The sequence below is a fragment of the Phaenicophaeus curvirostris genome, chromosome 8 (genome assembly GCF_032191515.1).
Source record: "Phaenicophaeus curvirostris isolate KB17595 chromosome 8, BPBGC_Pcur_1.0, whole genome shotgun sequence".
Taxonomy (NCBI): domain Eukaryota; kingdom Metazoa; phylum Chordata; class Aves; order Cuculiformes; family Cuculidae; genus Phaenicophaeus; species Phaenicophaeus curvirostris.
This window is the reverse complement of record NC_091399.1, coordinates 29,950,776-29,972,435: the sequence shown is the minus strand read 5'-3', so window position 1 is coordinate 29,972,435 and position 21,660 is coordinate 29,950,776. Positions and strand designations below refer to the sequence as shown.

The window sequence follows — 21,660 nt, the reverse complement described above, 5'->3', positions numbered from 1 at the left end:
TGGGGATAAGTTATCTGCTTCTTGGAAGTACCTCGCTGGGGTCCTGTGGAGCCCGCAGGCTGGTGGGGCTTCCCTCCCAGCACAGAGATAAGCGTGCCATCTAGAGGAAATCCCCCTTACTGCCAGGACTGGCAGCTGAAAATTATCCAATAAAGCATAATTAACCTCTGGCTTCAGAGAAAATCCTCCATCCGTGCCCTGCTGCTGCAGGCTGCTGCACAGGCTTGGTGGGCTGGCGATGTGCCGAGGCATCAGGGTGGCTGGCGAAGGTCCCGACTGTTTGAGGACCATCACGGTCCATGCTGGCGCACGCTGGCCTGTCCCTTTCCCATAGGAGATGTCAGCTGTCAGGCCCCTCTGGTACGTGCGTTTGGATGTAAAGGAGGAGAAGGGAACGTGGGACTTTCTGTAGCACATGCTCTCTGCACAGGTCACAGGGTAAGGCTGTGTGAATCGTATAATGCCCTCCAGTGGCTGCTAGCAGCAGTCCCGGACCTGTAGGTGCCAATGCCTGAGCTGTAGGTGAGGTCCCAGGTGCACTAACAGACGTGGTGGCAGGAGGAGCCCAGCTCCCCCCTCTCCACAACCTCCTTCCAGGTAGTTGTAGAGAGCAATGAGGTCTCCCCTCAGCCTCCTCTTCTCCAGGCTAAACACCCCCAGCTCTCTCAGCCGTTCCTCATAAGGCCTGTTCTCCAGCCCCTTCATCAGCTTCGTTGCTCTTCTCTGGACTCGCTCCAGAGCCTCAACATCCTTCTTGTGGTGAGGGGCCCAGAACTGAACACAGGATTCGAGGTGCAGTCTCACCAGTGCCGAGTACAGAGGGAAAAAAAGTACGGATGGGATTCTGGCCTCCTATGGGGCAGGTGCACTTGTCCACCCATTTTTCTTGCGGAAAAGTCTCCTTCATGGCTAACTTCCAAAGCCAAATTGCTCTCACACTGCTGCTGCCATGGGCACCTTCACTTTCAGGCATCTGTAGGTTTGGGATATGTGATGTGGGGCAGCGGGTACCACAGATCTCATACCTTCCTGTGGTCATAGTTAGCTCATTGAAGCCTACAGCATCCATATCCCACATTTTCCACTTTTTCTACCACTCCAACAGTGAAGAGGACACCTGCAACCATCAGCACAAGGCTCTTGTGCCGCTAATAAAAACAAATCCTTCGAGCCCTAAAGATAATTGAAAAACAGTTCTAGGTCCAAGCAGAGGGACAAGTGCTTCCGCCCAGCAGGTAGCTGTCTTGTAAACATGGGAAGCCTTGCCAAAAAGAAAAACAACCCTTCAGAGTTGGAGAAAGGGAAAGGAAGATCTCACATGAGAGAAACCTCATTCTGCAGAAAAAGTAGGTTCATGGTTAAGTGGAGAACGTTCGGAGAGGAGCTTTTATTGCATTGATTTGCCCACATTCTGCAAGATTTTTTAATATTTTTGTAACTTTCTTTTCCTTTTTTTTTAAAGAAATGAAGATTATTCCTGCATTTTCACCACCACCTCAGCAGGTCCTCTAGATGCTGCTTTCTGGTGCCTCCAAGCAAGGTTGAACTCTAGCAAAATCTGCAGCACCTTTTTGTTTCTAACAGCAAGCCCGTTTCCATTTTGCACCCCCCTCACCTTCTTCTCTCCCACACCTGTAGGCTCTCTGTCTCCCCTGACTCCTGTCCCATGTCCTGGAGATGCAGATCCATGGCAGGGAGGGAAGGCATCTACGTCCCCATGGCTCATCACAGATGCTCACCACTCACCTGGAGCGAAGGGCTTCGTGGCATCACCCTAGGAGCTTGTGAGATTTATAGGTCTCTTATTTCCTGTCATTACCAAGAAGATTCTAGTTGTAATAAAAATCTGGGCTCCGATCCTACAAACACTTATGCCTGAGCTTAACTCTAAGCCCATGAGCCGTCAAAGGGGGCTATTCATGTGCTTAAAATTTAAGCATGTGCTTAAGCGTCTGTAGGCCTGGAGTCTGTCAGTGCAGGGATTTGTGCCTTAAGCCCATATTCTGGGTCATTATCCTTTTCATGTCTTCTCTGGCATCTCAGAAGATGCTTCAAAGGGGAATTTTCAAGTTCTTCAATAAACTTTGCCTTCCCGAGCAGCCTGGATTCTTGCCTATTCTATGGGGCAACTCTCTGTTGCCTCCCCTCCCCCTGTTAGCGATAATCCTGTGCTATTTCATGCTTGGCCAGACAATTAAGCCCTCTTGCTGCTTGGCTCTGTCTTTGTTATGTATAATTGTTCCAAATAATTAGCCACTATTGCATGCTATTCTGAAACTACTTTGTATTGCAATTATACTTAGAGGGTGAGCATCAGCTCGGGGAGAATCCAAGCAGCAGACAGCCTGGAAAGAAAGGGCTTCGAGCTGGGGGAAGATGGATAGGCGCTTAAACCAACACTGCGGAAAACTGAACAATAAGTAACCGGTGAGGAGTAAATATTGCTTGGAGAGGGGCTGCAGCTGGTGGGGTCTGGTCAGGAGAGCTGAGGGTGGGCTGCAGGGTCCTGGCCAGGCTGTCACCTGGCTGCCACCTCCTGGGTGCTGGCTGTGGTGCAGGAGGCAAAACCATATCGCACTTCTATCACTTCCACGGTGACATCTTGGCCAAGTGGCCAGTTTTGCCATCTCCATACAATATAGGGAATACACGGCTGTGGTGGGATGCACTTGAGGTCTGGCAGGAAAATGTTCCTTAATAATGTCTTTGAGTTGGCAACACTGTTGATTTCTTGAGGGTAGAGACTCCAAACAATGAGATTGTTGCAGCAGTCTCCTGTTTTCCCACTGGTAAATACATCTCTGTTGTGGACAAGCTCTGGATGAGATTCTCAAAGAAGTTCCAGCTCCACGTGAAGCAGCTTTTTGAAACTGAAAATAATGTGGTACAGCAGAGTCCCCTTAGCATTACTCAGTCTTTTGTCTTTGAAGCAGGGAACATCCAAAAATGTCATTTCCAAGACCTGGGTTGGCCTTACCTGAAGTGAATTACTTCCTCTACTGAAACGTATTGCCTGCTCTGAGCAAAGAGCTTGGACAGCCAAGTGACCATGTGCTTGGACAGTTTTGTGCTTTCTGAGATCCATATTCTCCAGTTAGGTTAGACCATTTGAAACCTTCTGAAAATGGATCTACAGGCTGGGTTTGGCTTCCAACACCTGGTTAGCAGAAGGAGTTCCAAAAATGAGCAGAGGTTTCTGTGGTAGGGAAAGCACCTAAAATACCCGAAACAGTTGGATCCGTCCTCTGCAGATGTCATACACTGCTTCCTCTGGCCCAGCAGAGCCGGCAAATGGAAAATGAACTTTTTTCAGGTGCATACATAACTGGCTTAGGTACATCCTTCCTTCACGTAGCACCCCAGGGTGCAACAAGCCAGGGCTCTTTGTTGGTGCACTCAATTCAATGCACTCATAAAACCATCTGTTGCAGCATAACCACCCCAGCAGTCCCAGTACAAAGACCTTGAACGTTGGACATGGCCCCAAGAGCTTGTAGGTGTTATACTGCCAATGCTCAGGCTCTGCCACTTTGCCTCCTAACCACAGCCTTGCTTTTTGGGTGCTGTAGAAGTCAGGCCGGTCCCAGCTCTGCCACTCACATACACCACACAGCACATTTCAGACACAAAGTCAGGCACATGGGGCTGGCTGCTGCAGACAAGGGCTCCTACATCACTGCCCCCCCCTCCCCCCCCCCCGGCTTTGATCAACGGCTCAGATTCTCACCCTGCTTCCACTTGTTTCCCTATTTTCACCCTAGGGTGAAGGGCTGCAGGGGGACAGCCAGTGCCATCCAGTCCTGTGTCCCATCCCCAGCGATCACAAGCAGCAGGTGCTTAGGAAAGGGGTGAAAGAGGGTATCGCCAGAGAAATCCTTTTTCTCCGAAGCACGCCCAGGGTCAGTAATTGGCGTTTTAGGGATTTCCAGCCTGGAGATGCATCCATCCCACTGTGTTTAATAACGACCCTCACCCCCTTCTCATCCTGACCGCACCCCAAACCTCCACGATGTCCTCCTGCCCTTCCCCACGGAGCCGTCAACAGCCCCCAAAGGCCGGGATGCTCCGGGACATGCTGAGTCTCCCCCACCGCCAGGTCCCTGGGACCATGGCAGAGGCCGGGAGCGGATTCCCAGGCCTTTCCACTGGAGGTCAGTGTTGGCCTGAGCACGGCAGCTGGCACCCCGGGCCACGTCCCCCCGGAGGGTAAAGCGGCGGAGGGTGCTCTTGCTCCGTCCCTGTTCAAAGACAGTGGCTGCATCACCAGCTCCTGCATCACCCGCTCCTGCATCACCCATTGCTGCATCATCAGCTCCTGCATCACCAGCTCCTGCATCACCCATTGCTGCATCATCAGCTCCTGCATCATCAGCTTCTGCATCATCAGCTCCTGCATCACCAGCTCCTGCATCACCCATTCCTGCATCATCAGCTCCTGCATCACCCACTCCTGCATCACCCGCTCCTGCATCACCTGCTCCTGCCTGAAGAAGAAGGACCCAAAGGACCCCAATACAAGTTAGCAGAGGGGTTGACGGAGCCCCAGTACCCTGAGGTGCAGCTCAGAGCTTGGGCAGTGCTGGCTTCCAAGCACCAATTTGTTAAAAACTCATTATCAGCTGGCAAAGTCATTCTCAGCCAGTCCCACTGTACCCAGGGCCCACACTGGCTAACTTTACTGACTCAAACTTGACCTCAGCCACCACTGACTGTATTCAAGCTGTGTACTTGCAAAGGGCATATCACTGCATAGAATAAAAGCTAGTTATGGTATAAAATTTCTAACACCGGGACTGTCAGTGGACAGCTGGAAGCATCCAGACAAAATCTAACACTACCAGAGGGACTGACAAGTTCTCCAGGAAATGTGCTTCGACTAAAATTTCAGCTAATGCTATGTTTGTTTGCAGCAGGATGGAAACCACTATTTATAGCTTGGGAATATCAGCTGGAAAGATTTCTTATTCCTTGGTTTAACCTGTGGGGAAGCTGTCAAAAAGTGGTACGAGCATGAAACGTGTAGAATGCTGTTGTTCACCAACAGACGTGGCAGCTCGGTTGGTCCTTCATGTGTAGCCAATGTTTTCCAGAGGAAAACGGGAATAATTTTCAAAGAGGCAGCTCATTTTGGTTGGTTGTTTCTGAATACGCAGTCTGAGAGATCTGAATTCAGCCTAGTTTGCAAAGCGGCATTCCCTGAGAAGTCAGACTGCCTTGGCGATAGCCCAGATCACCAGCCAAAACTATTTAGTGCTCAGGATCAACTCCAAGCCCCCTTCTGCAAATTATGGGCTTGAGATAGGGCTCTCTCCACACAGAGGACCTCTCACTGTCACCATGAAGGATGACGTTCATTCCACAATTTTGGAGAGCGAAGGAAGTTTTACCTCTGTTTTTTGTGCAAGCAAGATTGAGATAGTTGACTGTCATTACTTAATATCCCATAAACTCCCTAAATAAAGAGGGGAAGGCCTCAGAGGAGACTTGGTTTCACAACTGAAGTCTGGGTGATAATTGCTCCTATTTCATTCAAGTCCCTCTTATTCACTGAGCAGGGACATCGAAAAGGCACTAAAACAGATGAAGGGCTCACATATAAACTTTACAAAGCTTAAAACTACTCTATCCCAGCAAGGCTCATTCTTTACATAACACTTTAATCCTACTCATTTGCTAGATTCACTCTAAATGTAAACAAAGCTTTGAAATGAAAGCTTAAAAGACTGGTTGGGATACATTAAGTTAACCAAGAAGACACTCTTAAGGCATTAGCTTAATGACAATCACAATACTAGTTGCCAGAGGTTTGTGCATGTAAGGATTAATATCTACAGGAAAAAGAAGAAAAGGGATTTGTTCCTCATGCTTTCCAGCTTGTTTGGCAGCGTAAGGCCCACAGCAAGGGTGGTTTATTGTTGTTTGCAGGCGGCTCTGGGCTGGGGCTGTCTGGCAGATGGGGAGAAACAGGACTCCAGGAATGTGTGCAACCCAACGCTGCACACCAGGGTTTGCCCTGACACACAGGATTGGGGCTGTCTGCTCTCTCCAAGCCAGGTTTTTGGGGATCAGAGCTCACTTGGCTGAAGACACGCACTTGCACAGGCACAGAGGCGGGATGGGTCTCCTTGTAGACTCTAGCCCTAGATCTGGAGCTGGATGCTGCTTTCCAGAGATCCTTGTGGCAGGAAAGTGCAGGTGGCTGAAGGACAAGCCACAGCCAGCCCTTCAAGAACCCTGAGCCCTCCCTGGCTCCACTAGTATTTCAGTTAAGACCCAGAGCGGCCAGGAACTTGGAAAGCCCTTTTTGGCACTGGCTTCCTGCTCCTGTGGGGCGCCAGAGTGGCTGAGGATGAGCAGACTTAGCCCAGTCTGAGATATCCTCTTCCCAAGGCATCCCACCCAGGCAGAATCACAGTACCTCCTGCTCACCTCTTCCATCCAACATTATTTTCCTTTCATGCCATTACTTGGTTCTCCTCTACCTCAGCAACCTTCCCATTTGCAGCGCAAACCCAGCAGAGTCCGAGCCTGGTGTGTGGTGATGCTGGAGGGAAGACCCAGTGCTTTGGGCTCATTTAGGCTCTGACCCCCTGGATATTTAGGCAAAACTCAAAAGTGCTTTTGCTTGAAAAAAATTGCAGGATCAGGCCCTGGAAATGAATGTGAGCTTTGACAAGCATCCTTTCTACTGGCTGTGCTTGCAAGTAATTATTTCAGCAGCCCCCTCGGGTCGATCTATACAGACAGTGTATTAGGTACTCGGCAGACTTTGATTAGGTAGAAGACCTGTGTCTGTAGACATCTTCTGTAGAGACATGAAGTATTCTAAGGAGTTAGTTTTTTCACAAGTTCGTTTTCAAGCAGAGCTATCGCTAAGGGAAAAGCACAGAAGCTGCTGCTGGGACCAGTATGAAAGCTGAGAAGGTGAAGCTGAAGCGACCAGATCACAGACCCAGAGCCCAGCACCTTGGCTGCAGGCAGCAGACAAGAGCTAGGCCAATTTTTAGAGGCAGATGAAGCCCCAATTTTAAGGAAGCCAAGAGGAAAAAAGCATTTTCTTCCTTCCCCTGTCACACTAACTCCACCCTCAGTTTCTACGGAGCACATGGGATAGAAGAAGGAAAAGCCACAAGCTCCCAAGCTGTGGGTAAAAGCTGACTCCTTGGGTGCCTGCCCATGCACTCAGTTTTCAGTCATGACCAGCAGCTGGGGAATAACAAGATGCTCGGTTTTGTATCAAAGCTTAACTGACATCCAACTCCTCCTTCAGCAGGACGACTACAAGAACCTGCTTCAGAAGACACCCTTGAAAAACAAGAGAGAAATCCCAGCTTGTCACTTTTACGTGGAGGATGTTTTGATTAAAAAAGCTAAATCCAGGGATGAGGAATTCTTCCTTCAATTCTGGTGTGAAAGTCTGGCTGGCAGTCCTGTAAATAAGAAGCAGCAGCCTGGCCAGTGAACAGGTTGGAATTTTAATTTATTTTGTTGTTAGGAAGGAAAGCTACGATCTCCTAATTTAATGTGCTAAATCTGAATTTCACCTGCAAGAGATCCCTCGGAGTGAAGACACGCTGCCTGCTACGCAAATGGAAACCATCGATCCAGTAAGAGCTGCGAGGGCAAACCTTGCAGGTGATGAAGAGCTTATCGCAGCCTTCGCAGGGCTCAGCAGTGGTCAGTTACCGATCACTTTTGAAAAGATCATAACAAAATAGCCTGCTTTACAAAATGTCACTAAAAATGTAAGACGTGGCCATGTCGAAACAGCAGCATGAAACTGTCTCCCACCAGTTGCAAGATAATTTCCTCTCATCAGGGTCCGGCCAGAGCCAGAGGAACGGCAGCATGGGACATGTTGGAAGGAAAAGCTTTATTTTAAAAAAGTCCTAACAATAAAAGTTATTTTTAAAATAGTAAAAAGTAGTCATGGTGAGTTTTGTTTTCCTACAAGAGAAGGAAATGATAACCATCTTAAATATTCATTTAAAATCCAGTTAATTTGTTTTGTGTGTTTGTTTGGTTTTGTGTTTTAATAACTTTCATGTCAGTTACACAGGAGGCACCCAGGGAAGCGAGGAGAAAGCCCATTTGTGAAAGAGTTCCTGCACATTACGCCACACACCCACCTCCTGGGAGAGCTCCTCCTCGCTCTTGGGGTGCAGCGGGGTGCCTCGAGGTGCCCTGCCAGCATCCCTGGGGTCAGGCTGTGCGGAGGAGACACCTCCCAGATGCGGGGAGCCCTGCCTGTCAGATGCAGCCAGAGAGCACCTTTTCCAGGAGGGGATGGGGCAGAGAAGCAGACCTCACCTCCAGTTAAACATAAGCTGAGAAAGAGAGGAGTTAGGTCACCACATGGGTGTGTGTCCGCACACTGCCAGAGGCTTGGGACCCCAACCCCGCGCCACCTGCTTTCCACAGCGGGGAGAAGTCCACATGTCCAGAGATGCTGGTGAGAGCCTGGGGAAGTCCAGCCAAGCCTCCCCTGTCTCCATCACATGTACCGCTCCAAGCCGGCGGGGAAGTTGGGCTGCCTCATGTAGGTGTTGCTGGAGCCGAACTGGCCAAGAGGCGATGTGGAGAGGCCCAGGAGCTGCTCACCGTGCTCGGCGCAGGCCGGGGGCCGCATGGGCGGTAGGGCCAGTCTGTTGGGAGCCCCATAGAGCTGCGGGCTGCCAGGTGAGTAGCTGCCCTGAGCCACGGGCAGGTGGGGTGGTGAGGCTGCGTAGGGGTAAGCCAGGGTATTGGGGCCAGCCCGGCCCAACATGCCCGGGCTGACGGGCTGCGCCTGGAAGCAGGGAGGCTCGGAGCTGGCGGCAGAGCAGGTGGGAGCCAGCTCAGCCCCAGGCAAGCCCAGCGATGGGTGGCCCAGCTCTGCAGGCGGCGAGGGCTGCAGGGCCTGCTGCCCGCTGATGAGGCTGTCGATGCTGAACATCCTGGGATGCTGCGCTGGCGGTGCCGCCCCAGTGGCATAGGGGTGGAAGACGGTGCCGGAGAGTTGGGCGCCGTAGCCGGGCGAGCACAGGGCGTTGGGATAGGGCGTCGTCTGCGCCGTGGGGCGGCCGGCGGGCGGAGGCGTGAAGGCGCTGGAGTTCTGCATGTAGCCAGGGTAGGTGGTGATGTCGGTGCGCTTGAAGCGCTTCCTCCGGCGCAAGAAGCTCCCGTTGTCGAACATGTCCTCGGCGGCCGGGTCCAGCGTCCAGTAGTTGCCCTTGCCAGGGTGTCCCGGCTCCCGGGGGATCTTGACGAAGCAGTCGTTGAGGGTGAGGTTGTGTCGGATGCTGTTCTGCCACTTCTTGGGGTTCTCCCGGTAGAAGGGGAAGCGCTCGGTGATGAACTTGTAGATGCCCCCCAAGGTGAGCTTCCTCTCGGCGGCGTTGGCGATGGCCATGGCGATGAGGGCGATGTACGAGTAGGGGGGTTTGCCCCGCTGCACCGGCCGCTTCCTCCGGCGGCCCCCGGAGTTGGGGGGCGGCTCCTCGGGGGGCGGCGGGGCCGGAGCGGGGCTGCCCCCCGAGCCCCGCGGCTCCGGCTTCACCTGCCCGGCGGGGGGGGACCCCCGGGTGGGTCCGGGGGAGCCGGGGGTGGCCGTGGGGCTGGCTGCCGGCAGCGTGCACATGCCTCGCAGGCAGGGGAAGCCGGCCGCGTTCATATACAGCCCTCGCCTTCCTCCTCCTCCTTCTCCTCGGATGGAGAGTGGAGGAGGGGGGGGAAAGAAGGGGGGGTCGGGAGAACCAGCCCCCCCTCGAGGGGTGGGGAAGGGGGGAGAAGGGAGGGGAGAGGGAGGGAGGGCAGGAGCCGCGGCTGCTCCCGGCGATGGGGAGGTCGGTCCGAGCCGCTGGGCAATATATAGGGCGGGCGCCCCCCCGGAGGGGTGTGCGGTGCCCGGCCCCTCTGCCCCGGCGGGAGGGCTCCTGTCTCCCAGCTAAATCCCACAGACTCCCCCCCCCGGGGCTTCATTTCACCGCCATCCCCCCCCTCCAGGGGTCCCTCCCCCAGGGGTCCCGGCTCCGCTCCCGGCCGTCCTGCTTTGCGCTTCGCTTGCATTAAAACTGATGTTTCCTTCTCAGGAGGGAAAAAAACTACACAGAAGGAGTCCCGAGGAGCGGCTCAGGGCGAGTTTGGTGCCGCCGCCAGCCCGCAGCAGCAAAGCAGGTAACCTGCCGCCGGGACCCCCGCTCCGCTTGGATTTCGTTGTCTTTTTCCCTGGGAAAAAGCGCTCAGACGCGGCCCCGGGACGCAGCAGCCGCCGCAGCCGGAGGGTTTTCTGCCCCAACCCCCCGTCGGGTGACTTTGCAGCCTGGTGAGACCATGAAATCCTGGGAGAAGTTTTTATTCTTTTTCCCCTAGGAGAAAGGGAACTGATCCGCAGAGCTCGGGGCTGCCCGCGGGTACCTCCTGCCAGGTGGGCAAAGGATGCAGGGCAGGGATGGCATTTTGGGGTAGATGAGGGAAGCGGGGATCTCTCTATTGCTGCAGAGAGGCTGAGCCCACAGTCAAAGCTGAAGGAAGACACCAGAACGAGAAAGCCCTGCTGAGTCTCACAGAAAACCTCTCCAAGTCTCATCCTACACTCCAGAGCCAACTAGGCAGAACCATGGTATTTGCCAATATCAAAGCTTGGGGGCTGCTGGCTGCTTTTTAGGCACCAGAAAAGCTGTGGGGTTTCACCTGTCCTTACTCATTGCTGCTGAGGATCATCTCTAAGCCAGATACCTGTCCATGGAAAGCCCAGCCTGGAGCAGGTAAGGGAGACACTGCATCAGGATGGGCTGGACAAGCTGGGAGGACTCTTACAGACAGGTTGCAGCTTTATATGTAGCAAAATGTCTATGTCCAGAGAAAACAGGTGGAAATGTCTACAGCATTAACACAATGGTAGATTCCCTTTAATTTACTGCGGTGGAGTAAAAAATTGCAGCCTTCAACTCTGTAACTTGGTTGAAAGTGTTTCTGGTAATAGAGCAGAATAAAAGCCTTTTGCCACAGAGGCAGGAAGGTGATCTCGACCAGGTCATATCATCATCCTCCTTACTTTTTTTTTTTTAACTTAGAAACCGCTCAGCCTTTTGGAAAAGATTCTTCAGCCCTTTCGCTTAAGCATTTCCTTGCGGTTTTGTTCTCCGGTTCAAGCAAAAATTCACTGGCCAGGTTACTTCCCACCAGCACTCATTTCCCTGTTTGTGTCTGTATGTATTTTTATTCTCACTTTATTTTTCCTGCAGACATTTATGGCTCCTCTTCTGCTCCCTCCAGAAATCAGGAGGGGAAGCGTAGGTCTAATAGAATTGTGTCAGGTCTAGCCCTGACCTGCCACAGACAAGCTGGTGTTGGAAACACCTCAGTTTCCTTCTGCTGAATGTGGGTAACAACAGGTACAGGACGACACTGAGCAAATGAGAAATTGTAAAATGCAGCTTTAGAAAAAGGTGCCTTTATCCACAGGAGTCACAGATCTTCAGGGAGGAAAGCAAACCAAGGGCATTCACCTTGGGAGAAGTGGGGGAAAAGGATGGAAGATTCATGTTTCTCCTGGAGCGTGCATTTAAATCAAGCAGGTATCTGAATGTGGCCGGTTTGTTTCAGTCAGAGGCTTTGACTTTTCCAGTTACTGGAGACGACGGCAAGACAGATGCCTAAGAAGGGATTCACTAATTATCACTCCAGGATGCACAAAGAAAATTACCCCTCTGGAGAGACGGAAACCTTCAGGTGAGCAGTCATTAGCTGATGAGATTTTTGCATTGATGCAAGGAATTTAATGTATTTTGATCTAGCAAGACTGGGTTTGAGAGGGAAAAGAGTTATGGGTTGCGAAGGAAGAACAGCATTTCTCATTCAATTACATCAAACAGCCCCTGCTTACCACTCACTTTGTCCTTTTTTTTATTGGTCTAAATACCAGAAAAGGAATTGGAAATGAAAACCCAACAGTCTGGCTGGGTCTGGAGCTGGCTGCACCTGAGATCTAGCAGAGGAAGAGAGATCTCATCAGGACAACAGGGTATGAATACTCAACTGTGTGAAGTGTTTATAGTCCAAGGCTCTGATCTCCTATCATTTTACACACGGTGGGAGAGCCCTTGGCCCCGTCTTGGGCTGCAGGCTGGCTGAGACTCCAGCTGGTGAGTAGTTACTTTAAGGCTGACAGGACCATTCAAACTGCTCTCAACCTCACTGGGTTAGGACCCAGAAGTCAAACCAGTTTTGACAGATGGATATTATAGTGGGATGGGGGCAGGCAGGAGCACACAGGCAGGAAACAAACTGTGTTTGACCATCAAAAATGGAAAGACAAAACAGACACATGCTGATTCCCACATACGCTTTATCACTCAGGGTGCTCTTCCTGCCCCAGATCTTTTATAAAAAGCCACAAGGTTGTAATAAAGATGGATAGCTCTTTAAAATGAGACAACGAGGAGGGAATAAATCACATTTGCTAAGTACACGTAAGTTTTGCCAGCGTCTACTGCCTCCTGCATCAGCTTATCCTAATTGAGTATGCAATTTTAACTGCTCTTTTACTCCAGTCCCTGAACAGTTTTGCACTAGAGCTGCAGCCTCCTTTAGAAATGTTGCACGCACAAATCATTTCACAGCATGGATGAACTTGCTTCCCACAGATGAACAGGGCTGCTGTTGCACCTCAGAGAGCTGCTGTTTCAAGCACCTCATGCACCTGGAAAGGCATTTCATCAGTGGTACCCACGCTTCTCTTTGCAAGCACGTGGATCAAAACCCCATGCATTTGCTTACCCCAAAACAAAGCAGTCTCCTGCTAAACTGCATGCAGTATGGGGATAACAGTGTGGGATGTTCACTTTCTTTAATGTGGCTGAGAGATCAGCGGTTTTTCCCTGTCTAGAGTAAAACAACAGCCTAGAGATCTGCGCTGGGGAGATTTGCATTTGGAGCAGCCCCATTTGCAGAGCCATCTGTATCTCAGCCATCCCTGGAATGCACAAGAAAGAAGCATGGATGGGGTCCCTGGGAGTGAAGTGCTTCTCCCAGGGGCTGCCTCGGTGAGCAGACCAAAGCATCCCCCAGGCTCAGAGCCAGCAATGGCTTGTGGGGGATGCTTCAATGATACATGACGTGCTGATAATGTTTCACATGGTCCTGAAGTACTCGTATTACTTACCTACAACTAAATATCCAGCTACTTCCCTGGCTAAAAGCTGCATGAGTACCATCACCTTGAAATAGCAGCAATTGGACCCATTCCCACCCTCGGCACAGCCCCACCTGAATCCATCCATGCTCCAAACTCCCAGGCAGAGATCTTCAGAGAAAGCTTGACAAACCTTCCCACTACAACTGCTCTGGGAGATGGGAAGGCTTTGACACCAGAAGGTGAATTACATCACTCACACAAGATCTCAGTATGGTAGGACGAGGCAAGCACAGCTACGAGAGGCTGCAGGCAGGGATTGAGGGAGTGGGTGAAATCCTTTACTCCTGAGATTCCTCCCAAAGGACACAACCTCTCAGAGGAGGAGTGTGTGATGAAGAACAGCAATGAGGGCAAAACAGGAGACCCTGAGCCACTGCTCTGTGCCTTGTAACCACAACTATCACATGAGTAGGAGTCGAGGCACCACGCTGCTCAGCTACAAGGTCAGCAGCCATGCAGAAAGCAGCCCAAGACACCAAGTAATGACAACCTGAGGTCAACGGAGCCAGAATTAAACACCCTACCTGGGCTATTCCGTTTCTTCAGGATGCAGGGAATGGATAACCAAAGCAAATACATTCTTCCCAAGAACTAACTCTTTGAGTCACTAATGTATTTGCAGGTAATCATGCAGCAAGACGCGGGCAAAATAATTTCTTCACAAAAATTATAGGTAAAGCCTTTACCAAACTGGGGAACATCAGGGGAAAAAATCCAAAAGAAACAAACTTGCAAGCTATTTTTCATCTTTGTAGGGAAGGTTTTTTTCACTACAATCAGTTGAGATTTTCACCCTCAAATTAATTTCAAAATAAAAATTGTGAAGTTTTCTTTTATTCCTATGGAAATAAAGGGAACGGGAGAAAAAGCCCTTTCTACCTTGTTGCCTGTTTATCAAAAACAATATTCTTAATGAAAGCATCTATGTATTTAAACTTGAAAGAAAACAAAAAAGATTCTAAGGGACTTGAGTTATTGAAAGCCATGATTCAGGGGCAATATCTGGGCTGGAGTTTTGCAGACTTGGCTTTATATACTATGGTGCTTTTTTCCATTCAGGAAAAAATTTCCATATTTAGGATGAATAAATATTTATTTTTCACTTTCCCTGGACACCGCCCCCCCCCCAAAAAAAAAAAAGAATTCCTGCCGCAGTATCAAACATCACGGCGAAAACTCAAGCCTAAGAAAATGCCAAGAACAATGACCAGGCTGAGCTGGTCCCTTCTCCCTACTAGTTTCAACACACTGCAAAGAGCAAAGCGTGGGTCGGGCATAGGGTTAGTAATGAACATCTGAATATTTGGTTTTATATATTACATATTCTAGAAACCTAAAGGGGCTGTTCCAATCATTGTAATGGAATCACAGCACGGGGGTGCCCTACCTGACCTACCAATGCGCTGCTCTGAGCAGGAAATAGCTTTGACTGTCCTCTAACCATCCTTCCATCCTGGAAGGATTCAGGCTATGCAGGACCCACGGGTAGTAGGAGAAACTGTCACACAAAATTACTGAGGACTGAACTGCAGCAACAGGCTTTCACGAGAAACCCGAGCCTCCTGCTTTCCAGCTAGCTCCAATTCTTCTCCTTACAAATTGTCCCTTCCCAAGAAAATGCTGATATGCACTGACCAAGTTTCCTTGGTTTTGTTCAGAAGGTGTGAGGTAAGGGTTTAAAGCTCAGCACCCTCCAGTGTCATTCTACAAGATTCATTCATGGACCTCCCCAAGACATTTTGATGCTTTCATCATATAAGCAGGCAGCCAGGTCCATGGAACGAGACAGGAGCAGGCAGCAAATCTCAGCCTGGACACAGCACTGAAGCAGAAGTGTTTCTTGCACCACCCACACTATTTCCCACTCCCTGACTCCACACATTAGCCCAAGCCTTCCCACGCCAGCAAGCTCTGCCTCTGCCCCAGTGCTTGCCAGCTGCCCTGTGAGAGGCATTTCTACTCCACAGACCCTGCCTACTCCGCAGCCCCATCTTGTTCTCCAAACCTGCCAAGGCTTGTGTTTTTCAATGATATCAAGGAATTGATGCCCACGTGCCCCAGATGCTGCACACTGGGGCTCCCAGGCAAAGACTTCACTGCAAGGTTTTTTCTTGTCCATTTGTTACCCTCTTACAGCTACCAGACTGATTCGCTGCAAGCCCAGGCACATGGTTAAAATCCCACCTTGCTAGCTTACTACCTGCTCTCTTTTCCCTCTGTTTAGTGCTCCTGCCAGCAGTGATTCCATTCACTCCAACTGTAATAGCCTTTTCACTCCCTATAGGCAAGGAGTACACCTCCGTCATGGAAAATTTCCCTCTGCCATGCACCTTCAGCCCAATCTGCCTGCAGCCAGGTTGTTTTTTTCTCACTGCTTAAAATGTTTTCGAAACAAAGGCTCTTTAATCCCTCCAGCCCAGCCAGGCACCTCTGTCAATCCCCTCCTGGTACTGCAGGCAGGGCACAAACCCCAGCCAGAGGTACAGGGTGCCCCATGAGCTGGTGGGACCAGGTAGATGGAGGTCAGGTAGGACATTGTGGCTCCTGACACGTCGGGAATGAGCAGGGCTAGGAGTGGGGGGAGCATCCCAGTCAGGGCACAGTGGTAAAGCCATGAGATGATGATGGTGATTTGCTGGGGTGGAAGAACAAAGTTCCTCACATCCAGCTCACATGCTCACTTACTAGCCTGGAGAAGGGTCTTCAAGGCCCACTTCGCTGATGGGGAGCCAGGGGTTGGTGGCCAAGCACAACACCTCTGCTGACCATCCTAAATCCTGTCAAGAGAAGAGGAAAGTCCAGGAGCATGACACATACCTTCAAGTTCCCCAGGCTCAGAAGGGGTGACCTGGCCACTGCCCAGCCCTTCTGCCCAGAACATGGATGTCTCACCACGTGTCTGTGTTGGTGGAGCAGCAGGTTGCCTGGAGGGTAGACAACCTAGCTAAGGGTGTGAAGACCATCTGTCTTCGACATCATTCAACAAATGACCAATATCTGAAATTCCATGCAAGGTCTTCAAAGTGCATATGGTGCAGGAAAACGGTCTTCAGCCATAACAGGCCGGATCATCGCATCATTTCCTCATGAAATTGAGACAGATGATTCAGACTCAAATCAGACTGGACAAGTATGAATAACAGTGTTTGTCTCGCATTCCTCTTAGTCAAAATCATCCCTGTCTGGTGCTACTTGGGGCTGGGAGAATCAACCCAGATGTTTCTTTATTTGTAGGATCCCCATAGATCCAGTTAATTCATTTCCACCTGCCACTTCTGAAGTGCCGTGGACACTGGGGTCCTCCAGCTGAGATAGTAATCTATGTATCACAGCAGCGTTTGATGAAGGTAGGCAGGTGACACCAGCATCCAACACCTAGGTGGCTTTTGTTGGAGCTGAGGGTTCATCTAATAGGTTGATAAAGGCAACTCCATCTGGTAGACAGTGCCACCTTGAGTATAAACAATGAGGAAGATGGATATGGACTTGCAACCTGCCTTGGATCCTGGTTACCCAACAGGAGAGGTGCAAACCAGGACATTGATCTCCCTAACAGTTGACCATGGAAGAAAGCTCAGCCTGCACTTCATCTCAGCCTCAAGGAGGGCCTGCAAGCACAAACTGGTGACCACATGATGTCAACCTCAAGCACCCTTCTTCAATAATCTCCAATTCAATATGTCATTTGAGAAAGGTCAGAAATTATTTTGCCTATTTCTAAATGAATATTGGCAAGTAGAGCATAAAGGACCAACTCGCCTGGAGTAAAGCAACAAGCCAGGACCATAGTCTGAATACTCTCTGCTAGAACCAAGAATCTTGCTCATGTTGACTTTACAGACACATCTAATTAGCATCTCTGGAAGCTTTTCTCACATATGTCATGCTGTTTGAGTTACGCTGCATGCATTGCATGCATTTAAGTTTTGTTTGCATTAAATGCAATTTTACCATGACTTTGTAGGATGGAATTGATGCCTCAACCGTATAGGCTATGTTTCCTCTGAACCTTAATGATTTAGCTTTTAAATAGGAAAGAGTGAATAACGGACTCTGTGGTGGAGTTTCATAAATGGAAATCCTGTGGTAAAAGAGCACAAGATCCTTCTTTTTCCACTGCAGCCAGAATTTCAGTATTTGTCTCACCTTATCTTCCACCTGCACCGTCTGATGAGCTTGAGAAGAGAAGGGTCAGCAGTGGGAGGCCACCTGCAGAGCATTGCAGGCCAGCTGAAACTTAAGATCCTGAGGTGCCAGGGGAAGGGACGGATTTCTCTCCTAGGGATGACCAAGAGGATGTTTTGTTCTTACAGAGGTAATGTGGAACAAAATACTTCAGCAGAGCTTTGTGCTGGGATCCAGCCTGCAAAGAAGATGCATCCCTTAGTGCTGTGGGAAGAAAAATCTTCAAAATGGCAAGAAATCACCAACTAGAAGACAGCAGTTGAAGGTCTCCATGAGCTAACAGGGGCAGGCCTGATGGATTTCTGCAGGTCTAGGAAAAGTCAGGAGACAAAACCGAGCACCAACTGCTCCCTATCCCTTTCTTGGTCACTTTGATCTACTCCATACTACTCAGAGCTCAGATCATAGAATCATAGAATAACCAGGTTGGAAGAGACCCACCGGATCATGAGTCCAACCATTCCTATCAAACACTAAACCATGTCCCTCAGCACCTCGTCCACCCGTGCCTTAAACACCTCCAGGGAAGGTGACTCAACCACCTCCCTGGGCAGCCTGTTCCAGTGCCCAATGAGATGTTTGAATATTACCCATTTCCTTTTCACCAAACTTGGAGTGCACAAACTGTGCACAAAGTTTGCACAATTTTTCCTGCCTTGTGTCTCTCTCAGTAAGCACAGCTTCTCTTCAAAGACCTGAAAGATCAAAAATGGCCAGCCTCCACACAGGGAGGGAAACTGAGGCAGAGGGAGACACACAGGAAACCTGCAGCAAGCCCAGGAGTAGGTCAAAAAAGAAAGAATTCAGGATCTGGTCATCATTTCTCCATCAGGAAAAGCCTGGGAGAGGTTTGCAAGAGCAATTTAGGAACAAAACTCTCATCCAAAACAGTGAGAACTGACTACTTCCATCCTGCCATATAGTTTTTAAAGAAAAAGTAAATCAGCGGCAACGAAAAGCACTTCCAAGAGATACAAACATGTCCAGGCAGACTGGAAGACAGGAGAACTCTCTCAAGTCCAGATGAACAGCACATTGACATTGAGCCTGAGGGCAGAGAAGTCCTGGTGAGCAGCGGCAGCACAACAGCACCCACCAGAGAGTTCAGCAGCTTCCACCACAGAGTCAGCTGGTTGCAAACAGGTCCTAAATGGCTTTGACTTGTAAAGCCACAAAATCCAGAGGCTGGTAGCTGTCCTAGGTTTTTTCTCCCACTGCTTATTCTCCCTCTGAGGAAAAGGGGGCCAACACAGCCTCCTGCAGTCAATAAAATCCCACAGGATAAAAGGTGAGCAAAGGAGGATGGAAGAGCTTTTTGACAGTCGGGTGTCCTTGCTGTAAGCATCCCAGGGGACCAAGGTTGGCCTCCTTCCCAGGGCTGCCAACCCTTGTGTTTTCATCACATTTGTAGGAGTGGGAAGGCTTTGTTCACATTTAATTGTGCTTTTTCCTTACACCACAGCTGAGGAGTCCCAATTGCAAAGGACAACGTGAAAACCGTGATCTTTCACTTACATCTCCAGAGGGCAAAGAAAGATGCAGTGTTGTTGACGGGGGAGAATGTAGCTTTTCTTTTTAATTCAGCCTCAAGAATTTGTCTGGCCTAAGCACCAAGTCAGAGGTGCCTCAGGTCCCCCTTCAGCAGCTGCCACGAACACATTCCAGTGCTGACCCGACCTCAGTGAGGGGATATCAGCACCAGCTGGGCAATGTTCCTCGGCCTCTGGAAATAGGTAGGCACTTCTCCACTAAAGCCAAGACCGAGTGAGAACCTCCCCGGGGAGCGCATCACAACACATGCCCTCCATCAGCAGGAGCCATTGCCAACTGCTCTCATGGGGCCACCAGCCAAGAGCTGGGGTTGCAGTAATTGTATCAAAATTGATTAACCTAATTATTGTGTTCCCAGATGGGTGGAGACGGACTTCATTAAGCCGAATAAAGATGCCACAATAGTAGGCAGTACCTCTGCATGGCCAGTGCCAGGACTTGCAAGGAGGCTCAGCCGTTTTCTTTGTTATTTTCCCTACAAACATTCAAATTACAAACTGGGCAACCCCATTCTCAGCAACTACCTCATTCTGCAAATAGGCTCAATACCCCAGAAGGTCTTGCAGGCCCAATTCAGGCTGATGCTTGTCAAGAAACTCCTTCATTCCTACCTATTCTGGGGAAAAACAGTGTTGGCCGCAGGCTAACCTTGGCGTGGGACGCTCGATGTAGGATCCAGACCAGAGCCCTGCACACCACACATGCCACAGGGGCAAGAGCAGAGCAGCCTTGTGCAGCCTGGTGCCCCTGGCCACCTTCAGAGCACCCTAGAAAGGGGAAGCTAACAGTGATTTCCCACCTCTCACAGCTGCCTTTTCTGGATGCCTTCACAGCAACCAGGGTGATTCCCATGGGCCTGCTGAAAGCACACTACATCCCACCTCTTTATCTGACCCAGACCAAATACCTTCCAGATACCTTCCACAGAGCAACCAAAAGTCTGAGAACTAAAACAGGACACTCTAGGAGGACCCTACACAGTTTAAAGTATGTGGTGAAGGTGAAAATGGTTAGTTTTGTCTTTCTGTTTGGGCTAGGGGGAGATTTCAGGTGGATTTAACAATTCTCAACAGCACTTTGACTTGAACAAGCAGAATCATACTAGTGCTTAGGATGTCCAGCACCTTTGTTTCCAGGGTAAGACCCAACCAGGACACAAAGTCATCACTCCTCTTACGTATCTGGGCAGCTTCCCCATAAACCGTTTGTGAGGCAGGACAGAAAAGATTCTTGGGATGTAGGAAATCAATGGAGAATAATTTTTCAGGTGGGACATCCTTGCTCAGCTATATAGAAGAAACACATTACCAGCCTTAATGATGGATTGATAGCTGCTGACCATTGCTCAGCAGAGTCACTCGGAGAGGAAGGATCAGAAACACAAGAGGAAAGCTTGGATTTATGCTTGGTGCTCAAGCAGCATGAAACAACGTGCTTGCTTTCACCACCCTACTGGAATCTCTCCATGCTGAAAATGGACATAATGTTCATCACCAGCCTCAGAGCTGTGTTGCAAGGGTTAACTCATTAACCTCTACATCAAAAATGGCACACGGACCACGAACAGTGTCAGTGCCTGATGTCAGCACCATTTACTGAATCACACCAAAACTCCTGGACTCAGACTCTGGGAAACAATAGTAAAAACACGGTGAGGTACCACTGCCAGCTTACACCAAGAGCGGCAGAGCAGAGAGCAGCGGTCACATCACCATTGGCCTGGGCTTCACGTGTCACTGATTGACTCAAATTTTAATTATGCCCCAATATCTCCACGTCTCCCAAAACACAAAGCTTTCAGCCAGGCAGTTCCTGCCAGCTGAAATTTCATAAAGAGCAGCTAGTGACTAAGACAGCCCAACCTTCAAGTCAGATGCTAACAGCTTTGGACAAGTGTGGGATTTTTACACCCCTATCTACAGGAAAATCTGATGTTTAGTGCCCTGACTGTGAGCAGGTCACACTTAAACCCCTGAACATCCCAGGCAAAAAAAAAAAAAAAAAAAAAAAGGAAAAAAAGGGGAAAAAAAAAAGCGCCGGAGGGGAATTGTACTGGCTCTAATCCCTTCTGCCATTCTGCATATTCATGGAACATTGTCATAACACATCAGCGGGACAAAAGGTCTGTCGGCACCTCCTCCTCATTCCTTTGATAAACCACGAGACAAATGCTGAGTAAACACTTGGAATCCATTCACTGCACTATTCTCATCGGGATGAGAAAGGGCTCCTCTTTCTTGCAGGCCCAGAGCTGCTCAGCCTAATAAAGTACGGCCCACGGCCCGTGAAAAGAGAGGCCTATGGATGATGAAAACATGGATTATCTCATTTCACCCTCCTTGTATCAGACCCTGCTCACATTCTGAGTGCACTTGGTCTGACACGCAATTACACACACACAAAAATGATAATAATAAAATAAAATTTTAAAAAAATGGGAGAAGGGGACATTGAATGGGGGGCCGTCCATGAAATTTCACGGATGACCTTTCTCTAGTGGGAAAGCGATTTGTTTCTGCCCCAGCCATCGCCAGGAGTTCTCTCAGCAATATTAGGACACTCCTGAGCATTGTAGTTGGTGGAGAAGAAAGAACACGGAAGACGAAGGTTTGCGGGTCACTTTAACGGCCTGATTCGAGCCGGCACTGAGACCCCAATAAGTCAATGGGTGTCACCGAGCACCCCGTAAGCGGTTCAGCCACTGCCTTGGCTCTCTGGTGCCTGCTTGAAGCAGGTGTAGGCAACCC

The 21,660-nt window shown here is 49.9% G+C and overlaps 1 protein-coding gene across 1 annotated transcript; it reads right to left on the bottom strand.

Moving 5' to 3' along the window:
- Positions 1–8,494: 8,494 nt before the first annotated feature.
- FOXE3 (forkhead box E3) lies at positions 8,495–9,652 on the bottom strand. Its single transcript, XM_069862481.1, has one exon. The coding sequence runs from the start codon at positions 9,650–9,652 to the stop codon at positions 8,495–8,497; it is 1,158 nt and encodes a 385-aa protein (XP_069718582.1).
- Positions 9,653–21,660: the final 12,008 nt, after the last annotated feature.

Coding starts and splice junctions, on each gene's coding strand:
- FOXE3 (XM_069862481.1), bottom strand. CDS start 9,652: ATGAACGCGGCCGGCTTCCCCTGCCTGCGAGGCATGTGCACGCTGCCG.